The 25,791-nt window shown below is 45.5% G+C and overlaps 1 protein-coding gene across 4 annotated transcripts in view; it reads right to left on the reverse strand.

Annotated features, from left to right (window-relative positions):
• Positions 1-25,791, reverse strand: part of MTR (5-methyltetrahydrofolate-homocysteine methyltransferase) — a 123,908-nt gene that overhangs the window by 24,138 nt on the left and 73,979 nt on the right. For all 4 annotated transcript variants that reach the window (XR_005016783.1, XR_005016782.1, XM_036828220.1 and 1 more), the window contains 3 exons: positions 19,332-19,399; positions 18,610-18,730; positions 10,798-10,879 (listed from right to left, as the gene is read on the reverse strand). Coding sequence is in view for 2 of the 4 variants with exons in the window: in XM_036828220.1 (XP_036684115.1) it covers positions 10,798-10,879; positions 18,610-18,730; positions 19,332-19,399 (271 nt within the window). In the remaining 2 variants the exon portion in view is untranslated. The remainder of the gene's footprint in view (positions 1-10,797; positions 10,880-18,609; positions 18,731-19,331; positions 19,400-25,791) is intronic.

Raw genomic sequence — 25,791 nt, forward strand, 5'->3', positions numbered from 1 at the left:
CATGATCACTGCAGTGAGATCAAGACTCTAAACCAGCAATCAACCTAAACAAACTGTACCAGTGACTCCCGAAATGTGTCACTGGCAATTACCCAAATGATTTACCATCAGACTTATGTCTGAGTAATTTCAAAAGGCGGCTGTTTCTTTGTATATGAGACCAGCCAACTACTGCCAGCTGCCTGCCTGGACCAAACGGTAAAAGGCACAGACACCCACGCCTCATCCTCTGCTGGCTTCCAGCTGGGCCCACGGTGCTTTAGCTCTTCCAGACAGCGGAGGAGTGTCCTCGGAAGAGAATCAAGGGACCAAGTCCTTCCCAGCTAAAGTCTTCCCCGACCTGTGGGGGCAGTATTACCACTGTGCACGCAAACGGGCCCAATGGCCTGGTCTCCAAATGGGAAATGTTCACAGTCATTCATTAGCATTTGAAAACAATGCTTTTCAACAAGGCTTTAAGGAATAAGCCTTAAAGAGAGGCTCACTGGTTACTCAACCGTGGACCTGACACAACCTCTTTATGAAACACTATCCAAATATAAGATCCAAAAAATTGTTTTTAAATTGAGTTGTAGAAATGTAGTTTATTTGCACGTTAGTCTATCTCAATGGCAATTTAAATAACTGCAATTTTATGACTCCAGCCCGATTTAATTTTATCCTTCTTAATAAAGGAGACTCATTAAATATTAATGGAAACAAGTTTAACTAACGCCGCACAGAGTACGAGCATCTGCATTCAAATCCACACCTGCTGCTTCAGGGATGTGTGGCCTCAAGAGTTACTAATCTCTTCGTTCCTGTTTCCTCACCTCTAAAATGGGGATAATGAAAGTATCTACCTCATGAGGATTAAATAAAAAATCCATGTGAAGCACTTAGCACAGTGCTGGGTACACTATAAATATTTAATAATGTTAGCGATTATTGTATAATTTTCATATAAGTAAATTCACAGATCTGAAAGAAGTCCTTTGGAAAATGGCTCAGGAAATGTGTCATCCTGGTCCAGGCTGCGTGACAGTGCCTGGTAGTGTCACAAGTCACCAGGCCCCTCGCCTGCAAATGTGAAGGTTGGACTAGATTAGTGGTGTTTAAATTGCGCTCTTTCAATGAGAACCAGGAGTGGGATGAGGGGTGGAAGGGGCCGCTCTTATTTGTATTCTACTGAGTGTGCAGGGGAGACATCACTTGCAAACAAGGTTTCTGTGGCTAAAACAAACTTGGAAACCACTGGACCACATGGTCACTCAGATTCCCACAACCTATTATATCCCATTATTCAATGAAAATAATGAAACACATAACAAGAGATGATGTTAGGCTTCACTGATGGAGAAAAGCAGGAAAAACCACTTAGGTAAGTTGTTTATTATATTTACCGAATTCTGTGTTTTCAACATATACCTGTGAATGCTTTTCTGCCCTTGGGTAGGGTCAACTGGCCCATTCCAGATTAAACGTTTTTCTACCTGGAAATGGGTCATTTAAAAAAATTCTACATTCCTTACTACTCAGCCATAAAAAAGAACAAAATAATGCCATTTGCAGCAATATGGATGGACCTAGAGATTTTCATACTGAGCGAAGTAAATCAGAAAGAGAAAGACAAATACCATATGATATCACCTATATGTGGAATCTAAAATAGGAAACAAATGAACATATCTATGAAACAAAAACAGAATCATGGACATACAGAACAGACTGGTGGTTGCCAAGGGGGAGGGGGTTAGAAGATGTAAGCTTTTATATAGAGAATGGATAGACAACAGAGTCCTACTGTATAGCACAGAGAACTGTATTCAATATCCTATATTCAATAATGCAAAAGATTAAAAAAAGAATGCATATATATGCATAACTGAATCACTTTGCTGTACAGCAGAAATTAACACAACCTTCTAAATCAACTATACTTCAATTAAAAAATATATTGATTAAAAAATTCTGCATTCCTTTCAGCTCTGGCACAGAGTTAAGAAGGTGCCCATTCATGTTTGTAAATATTTGTAAATGGCTGAAATCTCTCTTTGGGTTGGTGTCAAGGTCCAAGTGTCCTGGGACCATTCCTATTACTCAGGCCAGCACTGCTGCAGCTGGCTCGGGGAGGGGTGCCGGAAGGCAGAGGACACACTCACCCGTCCTCCTTCAAGCAATGCAGACACCCCCAGTGACCACGACAAGAGCCCTAGGATATTCTTCCACATTTTAAAAGCAGAATTTAACAAAAACCAATAGAAAGTCTTGGGCGATACCCTCAACTCTCAGCGCTCTGTGTTTCACCTTCACAGCAACTCTGACTCTCACTGCTCTCTGTTACTCCTTCACAGCAGCTATAACTCTCAGCGCTCTCAGCTGCCCCTTCAGAGCATCTTCGACTAACTCTCCGCGCTCTCAGTGGCCCCTTCACAGCAGCTCTAACGCTCAGCGCTCTCCGTTTCCCCTTCAAATCAGCTCTAAATCTCAGTGCTCTCTTTTGCCACTTCACAGCAGCTCTAACTCACAGCGCTCTCTGTTGCCCCTTCACAGCATCTATAACTCTCAGCGCTCTCTGTTGACCCTTAACAGCAGCTCTAACTCTCAGCGCTCTCTGTTGCCCCTTAACAGCAGCTCTGACTCTCAGCACTCTGTTGCCCTTTCACAGCAACTCTAACTCTCAGCGCTCTCTGTTGCCCCTTCGCAGCAGCTCTAACTCTCAGCGCTGTGTTGCCCCTTCACAGCAGCTCTGACTAACTCTCAGCGCTCTCTGTTGCCCCTTCAACGCAGCTGTAACTCTCAGCACTCTCTGTTGCCCCTTCATAGCACCTTCGATTAACTCTCAGCGCTCTTTGCTGCCCGTTCCCAGCAGCTCTAAGTCTAAGCGCTCTCTGTTGCCCCTTCAGAGCATCTTCGACTAACACTCAGCGCTAGCTGTTGCCCATTCACAGCAGCTCTGACTAACTCCAGGCGCTCTCTGTTGCCCCTTCAACGCAGCTCTAACTCTCAGCGCTCCCGGCTGCCCCTTCACCACAGCTCTAACGCTCAGCACTCTCAGTTGCCCAATCACAGCAGCTCTAACTCTCAGCGTTCTCTGTTGCCCCATCACAGTAGCTCTAACTATCAGCGCTCTCTGTTGCCCCTTCACAGCAGCTGTGACTAACGCTCAGCGCTCTCTGTTGCCCCTTCACAGAAGCTCTACCTCTAAGAGCTCTCTGTTGCCCCTTCACAGCACCTTCGATTAACTCTCAGCGCTCTGTTGCCCCTTCACAGCAGGTGACTAACTCTCAGCGCTCTCTGTTGCCCCTTCACAGCAGCTCTAACACTCAGCGCTCTCAGTTGCCCAATCACAGCAGCTCTGACTAACTTTCTGCATTCTCTGTTGCCCGATCAGAGAAGCTCTAACTCACAGCGCTTTTTGTTGCCCCTTCACAGCATTTTCGACAAATTCTCAGCGCTCTCTTTGCCCCTTCACTGCAGCTCTAACTCTCAGCGCTCTGTTGCCTCTTCACAGCATTTTCGACAAATTCTCAGCCCTCTCTTTGCCCCTTCACTGCAGCTCTAACTCTCAGCGCTCTCTGTTGCCCCATCAGAGCAGCTCTAACTATCACCGCTCTCTGTTGCCCCTTCACAGCACCTTCGATTAATTCTCAGCGCTCTCTGTTGCCCCTTCACAGCAGGTGACTAACTCTCACCGCTCTCTGTTGCCCCTTCACAGCAGCTCTAACACTCAGTGCTCTCAGCTGCCCCTTCACAGCAGCTCTGACTAACTTTCTGCATTCTCTGTTGCCCGATCAGAGAAGCTCTAACTCTCAGCGCTTTTTGTTGCTCCTTCACAGCAGCTCTAACACCCTGCGCTTTATGTTGCCCCTTCACAGCACTCTGACTAACTCTCAGCGCTCTCTGTTGCCCCTTCGAAGCAGCTCTCTCACCGCTCTGCTTCCCCTTCACAGAAGGTCTAGCTCTCTGCGCTCTGTGTTGCCCCTTCGCAGCAGCTCTAACTCTCAGTGCTCTCTGTTGCCCCTTCACAGCAGCTCTAACTCTCAGCGCTCTCTGTTGCCCCTTAACAGCAGCTCTGACTCTCAGCACTCTGTTGCCCCTTCATAGCAGCTCTAACTCTCAGCGCTCTGTGTTGCCCCTTCGCAGCAGCTCTAACTCTCAGCGCTCTGTGTTGCCCCTTCAACGCAGCTGTAACTCTCAGCACTCTCTGTTGCCCCTTCACAGCAGCACTAGCTCTCAGCACTCTCTGTTGCCCCTTCACAGCAGCTATAACTCAGCGCTCTCTGTTCCCCTTCACAGCAGCTCTAACTCTCAGCGCTCTCTGTTGCCCCTTCAAGGCAGCTCTAACTCTCAGCGCTCTCTGTTGCCCCTTCACAGCAGCTCTAACTCCCAGAGCTCTCTGTTTCCCCTTCGCAGCAGCTCTAACTCTCAGCGCTGTCTGTTGCCCCTTCAACGCAGCTGTAACTCTCAGCGCTCTCTGTTGCTCCTTCATAGCACCTTCGATTAACTCTCAGCGCTCTTTGCTGCCCGTTCCCAGCAGCTCTAAGTCTTAGCGCTCTCTGTTGCCCCTTCAGAGCATCTTCGACTAACTGTCAGCGGTAGCTGTTGCCCTTTCACAGCAGCTGTGACTAACTCTCAGCGCTCTCTGTTGCCCCTTAAGAGGACCTCTAACGCTCAGCGCTCTCAGTTGCCCAATCACAGCAGCTCTAACGCTCACCGCTCTCTGTTGCCCCTTCACAGCACCTCTGACTGTCAGCGCTCTGTTGCCCCTTCACACCAGGTGTATCTCTCAGCACTCTCTATTGCCTCTTCACAGCAGCTCTTACTCTCAGCGCTCTCTGTTGCCCCTTCACAGCAGCTGTGACTAACGCTCAGCTCTCTCTGTTGCCCCTTCACAGAAGCTCTACCTCTAAGAGCTCTCTGTTTCCACTTCACAGCACCTTCGATTAACTCTCAGCGCTCTCTGTTGCCCCTTCACAGCACCTCTGACTATCTCTCAGCGCTCTGTTGCCCCTTCAACGCACATCTAACTCTCAGCGCTCTCTGTTGCCCCTTCACTGCAGCTCTAACTCTCAGTGCTCTCTATTGCCCCTTCATAGCACCTTCGATTAACTCTCAGCACTCTTTGCTGCCAGTTCCCAGCAGCTCTAACTCTCAGCGCTCTCTGTTGCCCCTTCACAGCATCTTCGACTAACTCTCAGCGCTCTCTGTTGACCCTTAACAGCAGCTCTGACTCTCAGCGCTCTGTGTTGCCCCTTCAACACAGCTGTAACTCTCAGCGCTCTCTGTTCCCCTTCACAGCAGCTCTAACTCTCAGCGCTCTGTTGCCCCTTCAACGCAGCTCTAACTCTCAGCGCTCTCTTTTGCCCCTTCACAGCAGCTCTAACTCCCAGAGCTCTCTGTTTCCCCTTCGCAGCAGCTCTAACTCTCAACGCTCTCTGTTGCCCCTTCACAGCAGCGCTAGCTCTCAGCACTCTCTGTTGCCCCTTCACAGCAGCTATAACTCTCAGCGCTCTCTGTTGCCCCTTCATAGCACCTTTGATTAACTCTCAGCGCTCTTTGCTGCCCGTTCCCAGCAGCTCTACGTCTCAGCGCTCTCTGTTGCCCCTTCAGAGCATCTTCGACTAACTGTCAGCGCTAGCTGTTGCCCTTTCACAGCAGCTGACTAACTCTCAGCGCTCTCTGTTGCCCCTTAAGAGGACCTCTAACGCTCAGCGCCCTCAGTTGCCCAACCACAGCAGCTCTAACTTTCAGCGCTGTTTCCCGATCAGAGAAGCTCTAACTCTCAGCGCTCTCTGTTGCCCCTTCAACGCAGCTCTAACTCTCACAGCTCTCTTTGGCCCCTTCACAGCATCTTCGACTAACTCTCAGCGCTCCCTGTTGCCCCTTCGAAGCAGCTCTCTCACCGCTCTGCTTCCCCTTCACAGAAGCTCTAGCTCTCTGCGCTCTCTGTTGCCCCTTCGCAGCAGCTCTAACTCTCAGCGCTCTCTGTTGCCCCTTCACAGCAGCTCTGACTCTCAGCGTTCTCTATTTCCCCTTCACAGCATCTTCGACTAACTCTCAGCGCTCTGTGTTGCCCCTTGAACGCAGCTCTAACCCTCAGCACTCTCTGTTGCCCCTTCGCAACAGCTCTCTCAGAGCTCTCTGTTGCCCCTTCAAAGCAGCTCTAGCTCTCTGCGCTCTCTGTTGCCCTTTCACACCAGGTTTCGCAGCAGTTCTAACTCCCAGCGCTCTCTGTTGCCCCTTCACACCAGGTCTATCTCTCAGCGCTCTCTGTTGCCCCTTCACAGAAGCTCTGAGTATCTCTCAGCGCTCTCTGTTGTCCCTTCACAGCATTTTCGACAAATTCTCAGCGCTCTCTTTGCCCCTTCACTGCAGCTCTAACTCTCAGCGCTCCGTGTTGCCCCTTCACAGCAGCTCTAACTCTCAGCGCTCTCTCTTGCCCCTTCACAGCACCTTCGATGAACTCTCAGCACTCTCTGTTGCCCCTTCACAGCAGCTAACTCTCAGCGCTCTCTGTTGCCCCTTCACAGCAGCTCTAACACTCAGCTCTCTCTGTTGCCCCTTCACAGCAGCTCTAACACTCAGCGCTCTCAGTTGTCCAATCACAGCAGCTCTGATTAACTTTCTGCGTTCTCTGTTGTCCGATTAGAGAAGCTCTAACTCTCAGCGCTTTGTGTTGCTCCTTCACAGCAGCTCTAACACCCAGCGCTTTATGTTGCCCATTCACAGCAGCTCTGACTAAGTCTCAGCGCTCTGTTGCCAGTTCACAGTAGCTCTAACTCTCAGTGATCTCTGTTGCCCCGTCACAGTAGCTCTAACTCTCAGCGATCTCTGTTGCCCCGGCACAGCAGCTCTAACTCTCAGAGCTCTCTTTGGCCCCTTCACAGCATCTTCGACTAACTCTCAGCGCTCTCTGTTGCCCCTTTGCAACAGCTCTAACTCTCAGCGCTCTCTGTTGCCCCTTCGAAGCAGCTCTCTCACCGCTCTGCTTCCCCTTCACAGAAGCTCTAGCTCTCTTCGCTCTCTGTTGCCCCTTCGCAGCAGCTCTAACTCTCAGCGCTCTCTGTTGCCCCTTCACAGCAGCTCTAGCTCTCAGCGCTCTCTGTTGCCCCTTCACAGCAGCACTAGCTCTCAGCACTCTCTGTTGCCACTTCACAGCAGATATAACTCTCAGCGCTCTCTGTTCCCCTTCACAGCAGCTCTCTCAGCGCTCTCTGTTGCCCCTTCAATGCAGCTCTAACTCTCAGCGCTCTCTGTTGCCCCTTCACAGCAGCTCTAACTCCCAGAGCTCTCTGTTTCCCCTTCGCAGCAGCTCTAACTCTCAGCGCTCTCTGTTCCCCTTCAACGCAGCTGTAACTCTCAACGCTCTCTGTTGCCCCTTCACAGCAGCGCTAGCTCTCAGCACTCTGTTGCCCCTTCACAGCAGCTATAACTCTCAGCGCTCTCCGTTGCCCCTTCGATTAACTCTCAGCGCTCTTTGCTGCCCGTTCCCAGCAGCTCTAAGTCTTAGCGCTCTCTGTTGCCCCTTCAGAGCATCTTCGACTGTCAGCGCTAGCTGTTGCCCTTTCACAGCAGCTCTGACTAACTCTCAGTGCTCTCAGTTGCCCAATCACAGCAGCTCTTAACTTTCAGCGCTCTGTTTCCCGATCAGAGAAGCTCTAACTCTCAGCGCTATCTGTTGCCTCTTCACAGCAGCTCTTACTCTCAGCGCTCTCTGTTGCCCCTTCAAAGCAGCTCTAGCTCTCAGCGCTCTGTTGCCCCTTCAAAGCAGCTAACTCTCAGCGCTCTCTGTTGCCCCTTCAAAGCAGCTCTAACTCTCAGCACTCTCTGTTGCCCCTTCGCAACAGCTCTAACTCTCAGCGCTCTCTGTTGCCCCTTCAAAGCAGCTCTAGCTCTCTGCGCTCTCTGTTGCCCCTTCACAGCATCTTCGACTAACTCTCAGCGCTCTCTGTTGCCCTTCAACGCAGCTCTAACTCTCAGCGCTCTCTGTTGACCCTTAACAGCAGCTCTAACACTCAGTGCTCTCTGTTGCCCCTTAACAGCGGCTCTGATTAACTCTCAGCGCTCTTTGTTGCCCCTTCAACGCAGCTCTAACTCTCAGAGCTCTCTTTGGCCCCTTCACAGCATCTTCGACTAACTCTCAGCGCTCTCTGTTGCCCCTTCGCAACAGCTCTAACTCTCAGCGCTCTCTGTTGCCTCTTCACAGCAGCTCTTACTCTCAGCGCTCTCTGTTGCCCCTTCAAAGCAGCTCTAACGCTCAGCACTCTCAGTTGCCCAATCACAGAAGCTCTAACTCTCAGCGCTCTCTGTTGCCTCTTCACAGCAGCTCTTACTCTCAGCGCTCTCTGTTGCCCCTTCAAAGCAGCTCTAGCTCTCAGCGCTCTCTGTTGCCCCTTCACAGCAGCACTAGCTCTCAGCACTCTCTGTTGCCCCTTCACAGCAGATATAACTCTCAGCGCTCTCTGTTCCCCTTCACAGCAGCTCTCTCAGCGCTCTCTGTTGCCCCTTCAACGCAGCTCTAACTCTCAGCGCTCTGTTGCCCCTTCACAGCAGCTCTGACTCTCAGCGTTCTCTATTTCCCCTTCACAGCATCTTCGATGAACTCTAAGCGCCCTCTGTTGCTCCTTCAACGCAGCTCTAACTCTCAGCGCTCTCTGTTTCCCCTTCAACGCAGCTCTAACTCTCAGCGCTCTCTGTTGCCGCTTCAACACAGCTGTAACTCTCAGCGCTCTGTGTTGCCCCTTCACAGCAGCACTAGCTCTCAGCACTCTCTGTTGCCCCTTCCCAGCAGCTATTACTCTCAGCGATCTCTGTTGCCCCTTCATAGCACCTTCGATTAACTCCCATTGCTCTCTGTTTCCCCTTCGCAGCAGCTCTAGCTCTCAGCGCTCTCTGTTGCCCCTTCAAGGAAGCTCTAACTCTCAGCGCTCTCTGTTACCCCTTCATAGCACCTTCGATTAACTCTCAGCGCTCTTTGCTACCCGTTCCCAGCAGCTCTAAGTCTAAGCACTCTCTGTTGCCCCTTCAGAGCATCTTCAACTAACACTCAGCGCTAGCTGTTGCCCCTTCACAGCAGCTCTGACTAACTCTCACCGCTCTCTGTTGCCCCTTCACAGGAGCTGTAGCTGTCAGCGCTCTTTGTTGACCCGTCACAGCAGCTCTAACTCTCAGCGCTCTGTTGCCCCTTCAAAGCACCTTCGATTAACTCTCAGCGCTCTTTGCTGCCCGTTCCCAGCAGCTCTAAGTCTAAGCGCTCTCTGTTTCCCCTTCAGAGCATCTTTGATTAACTCTCAGCGCTAGCTGTTGCCCCTTCACAGCAGCTCTGACTAAATCCCAGCGCTCTCTGTTGCCCCTTCAACGCAGCTCTAACTCTCAGCGCTCCCGGCTGCCCCTTCACCACAGCTCTAACGCTCAGCACTCTCAGTTGCCCAATCACAGCAGCTCTAACTCTCAGCGCTCTCTGTTGCCTCTTCACAGCAGCTGTAACTCTCAGCGCTCTCTGTTGCCCCTTCACAGCAGCTGTGACTAACTCTCAGCACTCTCTGTTGCCCCTTCGCAACAGCTCTAACTCTCAGCGCTCTCTGTTGCCCCTTCAAAGCAGCTCTAGCTCTCTGCGGTCTCTGTTGCCCTTTCGCAGCAGCTCTGACTAACTCCCAGCGCTCTCTGTTGCCCTTTCCCAGCAGCTCTCTCAGTGCTCTCTGTTGCCCGTTCACAGCAGCTGTAGCTCTCAGCACTCTCTGTTGCCTCTTTACAGCAGCTCTGACTAACTCCCAGAGCTCTCTGTTGCCCCTTCAACGCAGCTCTAACTTTCCGCACTTTCAGTGGCCCCTCCACAGCAGCTCTAACTCTCAGCGCTCCCTGCTGCCCCTTCACCACATCTCTAACGCTCACCGCTCTCAGTTGCCCAATCACAGTAGCTCTAACACTCAGCGCTCTCTGTTGCCCCTTCACAGCAGCTGTGACTAACGCTCAGCGACCTCTGTTGCCCCTTCACAGAAGCTCTACCTCTAAGAGCTCTGTTTCCACTTCACAGTACCTTCGATCAACTCTCAGCGCTTTCTGTTACCCCTTCAAAGCAGCTGTGAGTAACTCTCACTGCTCTCTGTTGCCCCTTCAACGCACCTCTAACTCTCAGCGCTCTCTGTTGCCCCTTCACAGCATTTTCGACAAACTCTCAGCGCTCTCTGTTGCCCCTTCACTGCAGCTGTAACTCTCAGCGCTCCCTGTTGCCCTTTAACAGAAGCTCTAACGCTCAGCGCTCTCAGTTGCCCAATCACAGCAGCTCTGCCTAACTCTCAGCGCTCTCTGTTGCCCGACCAGAGAAGCTCTAACTCTCAGCGCTTTGCGTTGCTCCTTCACAGCAGCTCTAACACCCTGCGCTTTATGTTGCCCCTTCACAGCACTCGGACTAACTCTCAGTGCTCTCTGTTGCCCCGTCACAGTAGCTCTAACTCTCAGCGCTGTCTGTTGCCCCGTCACAGTAGCTCTAACTCTCAGAGCTCTCTGTTGCCCCTTCAAAGCAGCTCTAACTCTCAGCACTCTCTGTTGCCCTTTCGCAACAGCTCTAACTCTCAGCGCTCTCTGTTGCCCCTTCGAAGCAGCTCTCTCACTGCTCTGCTTCCCCTTCACAGAAGGTCTAGCTCTCTGCGCTCTGTGTTGCCCCTTCGCAGCAGCTCTAACTCTCAGCGCTCTCTGTTGCCCCTTCAACGCAGCTCTAACTCCCAGAGCTCTCTGTTTCCCCTTCGCAGCAGCTCTCTCAGCGCTCTCTGTTGCCCCTTCACAGCAGCTCTGAAACAACGCGAGGCCCACACTTACCACCACCACGCTCTTAGACGCGTCCAGGACGTGGATCACAGGCGCGCTGTATCTTGGGGCTATTTTAACTGCTGTGTGGGTTCTGAAAAGAGGCGTCAGGGAGAAAAACACATCCGTCAGGCCTGACAGTTCCTCCACAAGTCTTGTGCAGAACCATTAGAGATAATGTGCTCTTACTGTGCTTTTCAGAGAAAGATTTTAAGGTACTTATAAATATTGAACTCCAAATTTCCCTTGGAAAATGAGAATGACTTTCTCCCCACCCTAAGAGGGGCAAGCCAAGGGGAAAAGGCATGGATTTTTGGCCCAGACTACAAAGAAGCCTAGGAGAAAATGAGAAGGATGGTGTCCTCAGCTCTCTGTACTAGCAGCCTTTCTGAACTAAGGGAGCCAACCGGCCCGGGCAACAGCACTTTGTTGTCATAAAGGTCAAGGGGAGTTTCTTCCTGCAGAGGAGCTGGGCCACCAGCCAGGACCCCTGAAGTGCCAGACACTGACAGGGGCCACGGGGCGCCACTCCCCAGCTGCTGCTCCCTGCCCCCGGAAGACACCAACACTTCTCCACCCCAAGCCCACCTGGTACTTGTAGGAAGGAACCTCGAACCGTAAATAAATTCAACACAAAGTAACACAGAGAGGCCAAAGCAACAATATCTTATCCTAACACTGGCTCAGCCCAAAATCCCTTTTGCCAAACTTGAAAATGTCAGTTCTGAGGAAGAAACACCCTTTAATCCTTAAAATTACCTAATTTTACCGCAAAATTGCCCTCTGACTGCTGAATGTTTATAGCAATAGCATAGGCTACACATCTGCTATTTCATTACGGAACATAACATATTAAAGTGAGAACTGAAAATGTATACACCCTCCCCTACTGTAGTTAAACCAGTACCCTGAAGCTGGGACAGAAGTGTGGACTTTGCCACAATTCCACATAAAAGCGTGACAACAGTAGTTTCCACAGTATGGGCAGTGTTTCCAGTCTTTTCTCTTCTTTCCTTCCCCCTTAAAGTAGCAGCAGCTTTCCCCAAGTCAGATCCTTTCATATTCTTTCCCCTCAACTAAAATGTATTTTCATTTGGAAAGATGTCCAGAATATGCTACTTTATGAGGAAAAACCAAAGTAGCAAAACAGTATGTTTAATACAATTTTATTTAAAAAAGAAACAAAACAGGGCTTCCCTGGTGGCACAGTGGTTAAGAATCTGCCTGCCAATGCAGGGGACACGGATTCGAGCCCTGGTCCGGGAAGATCCCAAATGTTGTGGAGCAACCAAGCCCATGCGCCACAAAACCTGAGCCCACGTGCCACAACTACTGAAGCCCGCACACCAAGAGCCTGTGCTCCGCAACAAGAGAAGCCACCACAGTGAGAAGCCTGCGCACCACAACGAAGAGTAGCCCCCGCTCGCCACAAGTAGGGTAAGTCTGCACGCAGCAACGAAGACCCAATGCAGCCAAAAATAAAAAACAAAACAAAACACTACCACCCTCAACCTGCCCCAACCAACCAACTTGCATATAAGTGTCTGTATATTTAGAAAACACGGAGAGACAGACATCAAAGAGTCAGCACTGGTTATACGGAGGTTAGAACTGGGACTGAAAGTGGGAAGGGAGAGACTAAATTTTACTTTCCATTCCTCTGAATTGTTTGACATGTTCTAATAAGTGTGTATTACTGAGGTAATTTTTAAAAACCAAGAGAATATTAAAGGTGCATTATTTGTGTGAGTGTGTTTATAAGAGGCCTCTAAGGGAAGGCTGTAAAGACTTATTCATAATGAGACAGACAAGACCTCTAACATTTCACCTGTCCCCTTTCTAAGCATATTTCTTTGCATAAACAGGAAGCAAAGGACTAAAGCCATAATCCACCAGAACTGGGCTGTGAGATGGAAGTTGAGGCCTAGGCCAGTTAGCACAGGAGATGCCTTCTGGACTGGGAGGCCCACCAGCAGGGGGAGCTGCATCTCGGCCCTGGAGCCGCCTAACGGACACCACTGCCTCCTCAGGACCCGTTTTGTGCCTACTGTGTGCTTGGGGACCAAAGATTCTGAAGATACCTTGGGTAGTCTATGAGGGGGTGAAGATTTTCAAACAGTAGGAAAAGTTATAAAGAAGAAGTTGCTTCCAGTTTCAAAACACAAGTTAGACTCTGTATGCGTCCTCTTCCTCAGATGCTTCCTTAGCAACTTGAGACACACAAATATACCTCAGTCTTTCTTCTGCATGAAGTTCCCCCAGGAAACAATGTTTTAAGCCTGATGTAACTTCAGTGACATTTCTTTTAAAGACAGCCAGTAAAATTTAAAATGTTTAAATCAATATAATTGGTATTTATTAAGTATCCAAGGGTTCTCAGTGTAATTCTGGCCATTCTCTCTTCGATGAACCTCTGGAAAAGGGAACTGAGAAGAAATGGATGGATTTCATGATTGAAAAAGACAAAACAAAACAAATCAACGTGCTCCTTTCCAACGCAAACACTGTCCAAGCTGGATGAGCACAGGCATGAAATTTGAGCTTGCCCAACTATCAAAGAGTGCTTCCGGGGACTTCCCTGGCAGTCCAGTGGTTAAGACTCCACGCTTCCACTGCAGAGGGTGAGGGTTCCATCCCTGGTCGGGGAACTAAGATCCCCCATGCTGCGCAGTGCAGCCAAAATAAACAAACAAAATACCTCATCATTACTTAAAAAAAAAAAGAGTGCTTCCAGTTTGACATTGATTCCACTTTTTTCTAAGCTTCCATTTACATGAACTTCTCCAGCTGAAAGATTTCTTTCTGAAGTCTGAAAAGATGCAAAACAGTGGAATCTCTCCTCCCCTTCCTATGTACCTAGGGCAAAGGGCTAAATGCTGAGGCTGAATCCCAAATCCATCTCTGCTAAGTCACTAGTCAACATTTAGGATTTAATTAGTCACCTCCCACACTTGCCAAATAGGCATGATCATGTTAGCCTTAGAAGATCTTTTTTAACACTCTGAAAAAGAACAAGCACTCCAAGCACTTATTTCATGTCATACCCTATCTCAGAACTAGTGTTTTACATAAATGCAGCAAAACCAAAACTTAAAATTTGATGAGAAAAAATGAGAGAAAATGGGAAATAAGGATGGGAAAATTAAGATGGAATCAGGAGGGTTTCCCTGGTGGCGCTGTGGTTAAGAATCCGCCTGCCAATGCAGGGGACACGGGTTCGAGTCCTGGTCTGGGAAGATCCCACATGCCACAGAGCAACTAAGCCCGTGTGCCACAACTACTGAGCCTGCACTCTAGAGCCCGCGAGCCACAACTACTGAAGCCTGCGAGCCATAACTACTGAAGCCCACACGCCTAGAGCCTGTGCTCCACAACAAGAGAAGCCACTGCAATGAGAAGCCCACGCACCGCAACGAAGAGTAGCCCCCGCTCGCTGCAACTAGAGAAAGCCCGCACGCAGCAACGAAGACCCAACGCAGCCAAAAATAATAAATTAAATTTAAAAATGTATTAAAAAAAAAAGAAAGATGGAATCAGGAGTGAGATTAGCATGTAAAATTCATTCCTTGAAATCCTATACAAAGGAAAATATTATCAGTTATGTAATTCAGCACCTTACTTCATAGCAGTTTAAAAAAAAAAAACAGAAAACTCAGAAAATTACCTCCACCTTTGAGCAATGTGACTTCCTGTTGAATTCTCCAAGTTAAACTACACAAAACATAATTGAAAAAGACATTTTGCAGTTACTGGCTTTAAACCACTTAAAAATTGAGAGCTAACTGCCAGACTTGTGCCCTTGAGAAGTTCTGTAGCTAAAAGGGCCAGATTTCCATTAAAGTCATTTCTCGTTTGTGATACAGAACCATCTGCATTACAGACAGGAGAATATTCAGTTTTCTAGTCTCTTATAGCTACAGGTTAAAAAGGGCCATTCCAAGCAGATTTCTATCCACATATGACCCCAAATCTGTATAACCCTTTCAGCCTCTCCAAGGATCCATCCTCAAGCCTCATTTCGTGTCTTGGGGGTACAGTTCTAATTCTCTCATGCTACCTACCGCAGGCCCCTGAGGTTTGGAAAAGCCATGCTGCTATTCCCCTCACAGATCTGCTTTCATGAGAATTTGGAAGTCCTGAGCCTCCATTTGCTCAAAAACAGCAAAGGAAAGAACTGGGTCTCTGCTGAGCCCTCCATAGGTCTGTAGGAGGTGACGATACGCATTCTCAGATGACTTCTGAGACATTCAAACTCCCGAATGCTTTCTAGCAAAGCTGATTCTCCCAGGGTAGAAGGCTTCTTATACAGATGCGAAAAGCACTAACCATAAAGAGATCGATAAATCCGACTTCATGAAAATGAAGAACTTTTGTTACCCAAAATACCACTAAGACAGCAATAGGTAAGCCATATTGGAAGACTCTATTTGCAATATATATTTCTGACAAAGAGTCTTGTCTCTAATATAAATAAAGAATGCATACAAATCAGTAAAAGAAAAAAAAAGGCAGAATACCTAATTAAAAAAAAAATTTAAAAAGCATATCCAAGTGGTCAATATACACATGAAAAGGTACTCAACATCATTAGTCAGTAGAGAAATACAAATGAAGACCTTAGCAAGATACTGTTACACACACACTAAAATGGATAAAACTGAAAAGGGTGTGGAATAACTGGAATAACTGGAAATCTCATAATTGCCGGTGGGAGTATAAATTAATACAATCACTTTGGAATAAATATCTAATGCCAATGACCATATGCATATTCTGTGACCCAGCAAGTCTGCTTCAGGGCAGAAATACACACATAGCAGCATTCCGTGTAATAGCCCCAAACTGGAAAAACCCAAATGTCCACCAACACTAGCATGGATAAATAAGCCAGAGGGCACAATACAATGCAATATTATACCACAATGGGAAAAAAAACAAAAACAAAAACACTACTGTAATAATGAGTTTAGGCCTTAAAGACATAATGTTGAGAGGGACACAGAAGAATGAATATATACAGTAGGATTCCACTTACACAAAGTTGAAATGCAGACAAAACCAAACTGTGGTGATAGAAGATAGTATGACTAGGTCGGCGGATCCAGTGAAGTTCCCAGAGTGTCATTAATGTTCTATTTCTTGATCTGGGGGTTATTACATGGGTGGTTTCATTTTTGTAAAAATTCATCAAGTTGTTTACCTGTGACTTGTGTACTTTTCTACGTGAGCGCTATACTTAGCAAAAGTGCTTACTTAAATAAGAGGGCTTGACGAAGCAAGCCTCCAGGTCTGAGACCTCACCCACTGTCACCACTTTAAAATGAAGGCAGAAGGGGGAATTTTACACTGACATTCCTGGAGGCTGCACGAGAATCTGTTTTTCAAAGGCTGCTCTTGCACTACAATGGAGAAGGGGATGGTTACCTGGAAGCACCACTACTGGCTTTTATTTTCTAAATAATTTTTCAGAAACTGCAACAGGCATGGAAGAGAATAGAACCAGAAAAGCTCAACGGGAAACAAAACATCAGAGAGTTAAAGACACCTTGGGAGGTCATGGGATCCAGATTTCTGTCTCCTTGGAGGAACACATTCAGTTTCCCAGACGATGAGAACAGATATTCTACAATAGCACTAAGACTGTGGGTGATTTCTGATCTGATTAATTTTAACTTGATATACCAGGTTATAACTGGTATAGAGTCATAGCCATAAGAGTCCTTTATGGCTAAGTTTGCCAATGATGTATCCCGAGATGCTAGTCATGTTACTTCCGGTTATTTTTTAAGAAACCTCTTTAATCTGGTGGCTCTTACTTGGTAAGAGATATAGTAGAATTAACTATTGGTAACATTCCAACTTGCACAAGTAGCAATATGTGGTTTCCTGGTATTGAACTCCCGAGTGCAGTGTCCACATAAAGTGGTTCTTATTTGGAAACCAGCATCACATTTACATAACTCATAATGCATTTCATTACATCTTTTCATTTAAATATTTATTTACCCTCTTTTACAACCATGATTTTAAAAGGTCTTTCATTTTGACAATAATCTGTAGATTCCCTTACCATTCTCTTTGCTAAGCTAATGAACATTCACACTATAATCATCAATTACCCACAACCACGCTCACTGAAACCTCAGTTATCGATGGTTGGTCAAATCCCTGGAGAACGATCTGTCAGTATCCTAGTGGGTAAGTCCTTCGTGGAGAAGCAAACCTAGTTTTCTAATGTGAGCAACAATAGCCACACTACTGAGTCCTTCAAGTATGAAAAGCAATTAGTGGATACATGACATAGAACCCTGACTACTCATGAACATGGTCCATTCAGGTTATAAATGGAAGGATGGTCAATTTTATGTGCCAATTTGGGTAGGCCATGGTACCCAGTTTTTGGTCAAACAACAATCTAGATATTTCTGTGAAGGTATTTTTTAGATATGATTAACATTTAAATCAGTAGGCTCTGAGTAAAGCAGATTGTCCTCCGTGTGGGTGAGCCTCATCCAATCAATTAAAGACCTTAAGAGAAAAGACTGCAGTCCCCAGAGGAAGAAGGCCTTCTGACTCCAGACCGCCTTTGGACTCAAGATGCAATAGCAACTCTTGCCTGGCCTCCAGTCTGCCCACGTTCCCTGCAGATTTCAGACGTACCTGCCCCCATATCGCATAAGCCAGTTCCTTAAAATCAATCACTCTCCCTCCCTCCCCCCACACCCCCTGTATGGACACACACACACACACAAACACACACACACGCACGCACACACACACCCCTTACTGATCCTGTTTCTGTGGAGATCCCTAATACAAATGGCTTAACATACAGTTGTTTCCAGAGTGAAAGGAACTCTGGAATAGCTTTGTCCCGCATCTACTGTATTTTGTATCAGAAAGGTAAACTGCATGCTTGTGCGACCATCAAGGTCAGTGCTCCTCCTGGGCACTGCTCCCTGCCAAAGTGAACTACATGGGGCATAAGGAATGTCATAAGAAGTCTAATATCCATGGAACTCTGCTCAACATTATGTAACAACCTAAATGGGAAAATAATTTGAAAAAGAATGGATCTACGTGTATGTACAACTAAATCACTCTGCTGTACACCTGAAACTAACACAATATTGTTAATCAACTACACTCCAATATAAAATAAAAATTTTTTAAAAAGTCTAATACCCATAATTAACATACCTCTTACCAAATATCATTATGATCGTGACCCCAGGAGAAATCCGACAAACTGAATAATAATCATGTGACCAAATTTGAACTTTCTCTTCTTTAAATTATTTGACCCAAAGGTCTCTCTTTCAGAAACAACTTCCCAAAGTGATCCTCTGATTCATTCTCTCTAGGTCAGCTTTCTATCTCAACTATTACAAGGTCGGAGTTTCCTCAAGAGAACCTGTAATTATTCAGTCAGACACCTGCTTCAAGACAGAGAGTGGGCTAAAGTTCAAGCAGTGTTTTTGTGCCAAAAAACACAGCTTCTCCACTCAGTTTGATTTCAAGAGGGTAAGTGTTCGTTAGAAGTCTCAGGAACTGACTGGGAGGTGAGAAGATGAAGGAAAAGAGGACTGCAGGCCAAAGGAATCCAAAAACAGGGAGAGGCGGGTAGATGACAGAGGAGTTTCCTGCAGCAGGCCCCCAAATGATTCTGGCTCTCGTGGTGTGAAGGCTGGAAAGTTCGTGTATTTATATGATAAGAAGCCAATGCACTATGCATAAGAAAAAAAGTCAGGTTTTATCACTGTTTATAAACACTGGCATTTAAGAGAATTTAAGGGAAGCACAAAGCTCATTAGCATGACTTACCTCGAAGTGGTAGCTCCTCCAATCAACAATGGAATCTTTATAGCTAATCTCTCCATTTCCTTAGCAACGAAAATCATTTCATCCAGGGAAGGAGTGATTAGTCCTGACAGGCCAATTATATCTATTATTTAAAAAAAGAAAGAAAAAAAAAAAAAGAAAAGAAAAAAGGACAGTGAGAAGGAGGATGAGAGGAAAAGTATGAAGACTCATTTTCAAAACTTTGTAATAAAGACCACAAGACAGAAGATAAATTCCTAATTTCTAATTCTGAGGCTTCTTTTCTGACTGGGGGTTTTCAATGTATTGTTTGCTTTCAGGAGTAAATATGATTTGCAACTTCAAGTTGCGATAATATGCTTGCCACAGTTTCGGGAAGCCACGCAATTGTTAGTTCATGATTTCCCAGACTCAACATGTCACAGTGTCAGAAGAAACATAAAAGCAACTACACACAGAGGAAAAAAATCTAATAAAACTGTTCTCTTTTAAGAAGCCTGTCCCCATTCCCCTTCCTCATAGCTAGAAAGGAGTTTCACGGTTACCTAGTCACCCCCTCGACCTCCATTATAAACGGCAATGACAGCACCCCAGGCAGAGCTGGCACTTGAATGTCTGAATGTCCCACCATCCCACATGGGCTGGGACATGACTATTCACCGATAGACAGACATTGGGAGGAAATGATATTTACTGAAATGCCCAGGAACACGGCTGCACAGTACCTGCTTTGTGGTCGAGAGCAGCTTTCAGTATCTTGTCACATGGAGTCATGACTCCTAAGTCAATAACTCTAGGGCACAGAAATGAGATGTGAGAAAATTAATGAGAACCCACTGGCGAAAAAGCTAAACGAACATTTTTATTTAGCCATTAAATACTGCTCTAACGTAAACTGGAATCACACTGAAAAGCTCACTAAATATCAACCACCAACTCAACGACGACTGCCATTTATTAGGAACTGACCATGGGTCAGGGACTATGCTGAGCTTTTTTAAACACCTTTGCCGACTTAATCCACAGAGCATCTAATCCACCTATTTAAAGTAGACAATTCAATAATTTTTGGTAGAGGACACTATTATTTCCTAAGCGCTGGTAAAATATATATAACACATAATTTGCCATTTTAACCTAAGTACAATTCAGCATCACTAATCAGTCAGTCGCAATGTTAAGCAATCATCACCAGCATTTATTTTCAAAACTCTTTCATCGCCCCAAAAGAAACTCTGTAATCCCTCAGCAACAATCCCCGACCGGCCCGCCCCAACCCCTGGTAACCTCTACTCTACTTTCTGTCTCTATGAATTTGCCTAGTCTGGATATTTATACAAGTGGAATCATACATTATTTGTCCTTTTGTGTCTGGCTTATATCACTTAGCATAATGACTTCAAGGTTGCTCCACGTTGTAGCCTGTGTCAGAACTTCATTCCTTTTTAAGGCTGAATAATATTCCATTGTATGAATGTGCCACATGGTGTTTATTCATCCATCTGTCAACGGACACCTGGGTTGTTTCCACTATGCTAAGCCTTCTGTATAAACAATCCTGTTTAACCCTCACAGGAACTCTACATGGAAGCACTACCATAAGGCCCATTTTCTGTGGTTTGTTTCATATTTTACTTCATGCATTTATCCAAATATATACACTGGATGGATTATTACAAATGGCATTATTGCGTTAAAGAATATAAATATTTTTACGATACTTGCTTGATTCATATTTTAAACTCGATTTTGAGGCAGGTTTTACCAATTAATACTCTCTCTCTTTTTTTAAAATTCTTGAAAACATGATTTTTACATTTTAATGAAGAAGGGCCCAGAGAAGTGTGGGCCCAGAAGTTAAGCATCTTGTCCAAACAACTAGTCAGTAGCAGAGCTGAGGTTTGAACCAGGATCTGACACCAAAATCCATCTTCTTAGCCATGTAGGCCAATAAAGATGCTGGGTAAGTTCACTCAATAAATATCCACTGAACAGTATACCCTACATGGAAGCCAACAAGGAGGATAAGCAAGAAGAGGTCAGTTCCTGCACATGTAAAGATGACGAGAAGGAATCTGGTGACTTAAGTCGAGGGAGAGGGAGACTGAATCAGAGAGCAGGTAACCACGAGAGATGGAGTGAGACTCAAAGGAAGAGCTGACCCTGGGCCGGCACACGAGAAGGGGGACGCAACTGGGCAGAGGAAGCCTGGAGCCTGTTACGCTCAGAGGACAGAGTAACACCAAGGAATTGTAACTGAGGGAGGAGACCGCTTTCTGGAACTCGGAGAAAATGGGACTTCTGCCCTGGAAGATGTTCTATAAACTACTCTTCTATTCTAGATTTAGAGAGTACACAGAATGTCAGTCATTTTGACAATTTAATTTGATCATAAGTATTTGTTTTAGAGATGTTTAAAAAATTACAGTATGCGTTTTCACTTGCTTCCTAATGTCAACAATTCTTATAACTAAATAGGCAAAATAATTTTAAATTAAAAAAAAAAATCAATGCTTAAGAACTACTACCTGACATCATGTCAGCTGCTAACAGGTGGGTGTAGTTGGACACCAGGGGCAGGAAGGAGCCCTGCTTCTCACTATATAGCTTTTCATACTGTTAGATTTTTTAGCTTGTTGCCATATTACTTAAATTAAAAAAAATAATAAACTAGCACATATGGAATCCTCAGTAAGTACACAATTTCAAATCAATGCTAACTCTATTCAGGTCTGTTAGCACTAAGCCGGTAGAGAACAAATGCTGTAGGTGTTGATGATGGGGCACTGCAGGTTATAACAGGGGTGAGGTGGAACCGTTTTTTGTTTTTTTTTTTAGTACATTGCACTCAGTCTGGCAACTGTATTTGTTAAACTGTGACTAAATACAGCCTATAAAACTAAGTAAAATAGCATATTGCTTTTATATCAAGACAAAGAGGCATGTATTTCAAAGCTGACTGCTTTCAGCATTGCATATATTTTAAAAATTCAATTAAAAATCATCAGTATGATGGCAAGAATCATCTTCCTCTCAATTCTTTTTCTTGTTTTAGGCACTGTATCGTTCAGGAACATCGTGTGATGCTTGCTTTTGTTTGAGGAAAAGTAAGGAGACCTCGTGGCCGGAAAGAAATGGAGGAAGGAGAACGCTGTAGGGAGTAAGGTCAGAGAGGGAGAAGAGGGCATCTTTTTTTCTCTTTTTAATTTTTATTATTTATTTATTTTTTATTTTTGGCCGCGTTGGGTCTTCGTTGTTGAGTCTGGGCTTTCTCTAGGTGCGGCGAGCGGGGGCTACTCTTTGTTGTGGTGCGTGGGCTTCTCATTGCAGTGGCTTCTCTTGTTGCAGAGCACGGGCTCTAGGCGCACGGGCTTCAGTAGTTGTGGCAAGCGGGCTCAGTAGTTGTGGTTCGCGGGCTCTAGAGCGCAGGCTTAGTTGCTCCGCGGAATGTGGGATCTTCCTGGACCTGTGTCCCCTGCACTGGCAGGCGGATTCTTAACCACTGCACCACCAGGGAAGCCCCGTAGAGGGCATCTTAGTGGCAGCGATTAGTTCGATTTTCAAAATATTGTTTCTTTAGCTATCCAAATGGAGCCCTTAGGTAGTCGTCTGGATAGGTAAGCCTGAAGTCCAGGTGACAGATCCATGCTGGGGATAAAACTTGGGACTTGACAGCATACTAGATGGTGTTAAAAAGTCCTCAGACTGTGTGTAAAAGATGTAGAAAAATAAATTGCCAAAAGCGGGTGGAGGGTGGGGAGAAAGGGGGGAGGGAAGGCGGAGAGAGAGGAGGGGAAGGGGAGGGGAGATGAAAGGGGAGAGGAGCAAGAAAAAAAAAGTCATGAGACTGAATGAGATGATCTAAGACTCTCTGACCAGACCCACTTTAACCCGATCTGACTTTTATCAAGATCCCAGGTGGTCAGAAGGCACATTACAGTCCGAGAAGCACTAACCTAGGTAGTGAGGACAGACAGAGAAGAGGTCCCAGGGCTGAGCCTCAGAGCACTCCCCTGTTCAAGGGTTGCACAGAGAAGGAGAAATCAGCAAGAGAGTGACAACCGGCAGTCAGGCGGCTAATAAGAGGTCTGGAAACAGTGAGCCAGGGGTCTGGGGTACAAGTTCAACTTCCAACATATTAGGCTGCCTTAAGAGGTCTTGCTGGGAGACAGTCAAATACATCACTGTTTAGAGGAGCACTTCCCAACGTTTTCCACGCATAGAAAGTAGTATTTATGGCACTGGGATACAGGAAGGAGGCTGCTCACCACCAGGGACAGCTAATCTAGGCCTGGGGTTGTCCCCAGCCCCACCCCAGAAGAAGGGGATCAGTTTCTGAGCATGTGTGAGTTGAGAAATCAGTTTCTGAGCACATGTGAGTTCATTAGAATATGAATTCTAATTCATATTCTGAATTAGAATATGGTGTGACAAGTGCCACTGAGGAGGCATTTACAGTGTGCTGTGGGAGACCATCTAATCTCGGTAACAACTAGAAGCACCCCAGGAGGGTGATTCCAGCTGCATTTTGAAAAAATATGTAGGTATTAGCTGGATGAAGGAAAACAGAGGGCCACCCAGGCAGAAACTAGTACTATGAAGGTCCAGAATCACAAACAACTGGCCCTGGGGAACCCTGGCTGAAGGAAAGGATCTGAAGCCTGGGTCAATCCCATCCCTGCCTTCCGTGGCGGCTGCCATTCTTCCCACCATCTCCTCCCATTTTCTCTCCCCTTTACTACAACTCCCTGCGTCCCCCAAATAGCTCTCCACCTCCCTTGGCTTTCCCTTGGTTTCCCTTCTGCACTCTGAGCTATACCCCGTGTCTGTAGGCCTCTTATACACATTCTTATATTTTGCCACATGAGAGATTAAAGAAAATAAAAATGATGTTATGGAAAGTTTTGTATTTTATAATCATCTTTCTAAAGTGCTTATAACAGAGCTGTAAATGCAAGCATTTAATCTGGGTTTCTAATACAGAAAAAAATGTAAGCTGCACTAAATGCCTTAGCAAAGGCATCCAATACTATTTAAGAATTCATACAATTTAGAAAATAAATATTGTAATATATAAAGCCCCTTTTAATCTCCAGAAGGAATTAAAATGGAATATAAAGCTAGCTTTGCATCTGCATCCACTTAGGGTGCCTCATATTTGCTGTCATGTGAAATGAAGTTAAAGGTGGCAGCTTCTTCTGATCCTGCAATTCACATGTACCGCCACTAGATGGGAGTACCGTACCAGTCTGCAGCCCCAACTAAGGTTTCCAAGCTGTGGTTAAGAACAGATAAATGGATAAAGCAGGAGTGATACATGCATATGATGGAACCATAAGAAGCCATAAGAAAGAAGGAAATCCTGCCATTATGACATGGATGGACCATGAGGGCATTATGCTAAGTGAAATAAGTCAGAGAGAGACAAATACTGTATGATATGCTTACAGGGGGAATCTATAAAAGCTGAACTCATAGAAACAGAGAGTAGGACCAGTGTTACCAGGGGCTGAGGGGTGGGGAAATGGGGAGATGCTGGTCAAGGGTACAAACTTCCAGTTGGATGATGAATAAGTTCTAGGGATATAATGCACAGAACTGTGAATGGAGTTAACAATACTGTATGATATACTTGAGAGTGTTTAGAAAATAGATCTTAATGTGCTCACCACAAACAAGAAATGTTAATTATGTGATGTGATGGAGGTGTTAGTTAACACTATGGTGGTGATCATACTGCAATATATAAGTGTATCAAATCAACACGTTTTACACCTTAAACAATGTTATATGTCAATTATATCTCAATTAAGCTGGAAAACGACAGACAGACACAGACAGACACACACACACACAGTTGAAAGCCTCCAAATAATTATAAAGAGAGCATGTTGAGGTGCTAGGAGAAGTCTCTAGTGCGCCCTTGACTTAGATACAGTCGTTTTCCTCACTCAGCTGAAAGCTCTAACATTATACAGTTTCAAAGTGTCCCCTTCTTAGCCATATATTGCGTATTATTTACCCATACTAGACAATTATATTAAGAACCACTGGTTAAAATGAAAATATGCCTCATTATCTGTTTCATCAGATACATATTTTTTAAAGTGCTAGATGTATATCTAATTTTAACATTTCTGTTACTATATCCTACTTTTTCTTACCCAGTTAAACAGTGTGCATTATCTGTTAAATGGGAAAAGTCCACATTTGTCTTTTTATATAATTATTATTAAAGAGTATATCTAAAATCAACTTTCATGTAATCAAATATCTGATCAAAATTGTTTTTAAATATTCTAAATTATTTCTTCAGAGGAATTTAACTACAATATTAATATTATACATTACAGTTAAAGTTGTTTATAACTGGAATAAATACTGGAAGCTAAACTGACATAACACAGAATCCCGACTTTTGGATTCAGAAGCCCTGAGTACAGCCTGCCACTTGCTAGCTGTGTAAAATGAGAAATACAATAATTGAGGCAGGCAAAGCAGGATCAAAACCATAAAAAGAAAGAATGAACAAAAAGAAAGAAGGAGAAGGAGGGAGGGAGGGAGGAAGGAAGGAAGGAATCAGGAAAAGAATACCAAAAAAAAAAGAAAAAGAAAAATCAGTTACATAAAAGCACTATATAAATTGTGAAGCAGAAAACAAATGTTAGGTATTAGTAAACTCTTGGTGGACACATCCCCAGATCTATTTAAATTCTCAAATGTGCAATTTCTATTGCATCATCCCCATAAAAAATGTGTTTTCTGTCTAGACAGAACTGTCACTTTCAGTCCTCTTTACTTCTTTTTTCCCCCACAAAGAACACGTCTTTTCATGAGATTTACTGCATCAACGACAAAGTACCAGGAATGAGAAAGTTGCATTAATATCTGGTACTGGATGGTTTGCTAGACTCACTCACTAGCTGGGTGATTCACCCAGGCATCAGCTGGAACATGGATACCGAGCAAAAGCATACATTTAACTACATAAAGCAGCTATCAGGGGCACCTGTCTACTAGCTGACATCATAACATTAAACCCATCAGTGCCAAGAGTCTATGTGTTATAAGACATAAGACCCAAAGGGGTGTTTGACCTGATAGAAAAAGTTTGCACATTAACTTATTTTTTTTTTTGCAAAAAGAATAAAATTTCATCAGAAGATGTTTCTCCAGTTACTCCAG

The sequence above is a fragment of the Balaenoptera musculus genome, chromosome 16 (genome assembly GCF_009873245.2).
Source record: "Balaenoptera musculus isolate JJ_BM4_2016_0621 chromosome 16, mBalMus1.pri.v3, whole genome shotgun sequence".
Classification (NCBI taxonomy): domain Eukaryota; kingdom Metazoa; phylum Chordata; class Mammalia; order Artiodactyla; family Balaenopteridae; genus Balaenoptera; species Balaenoptera musculus.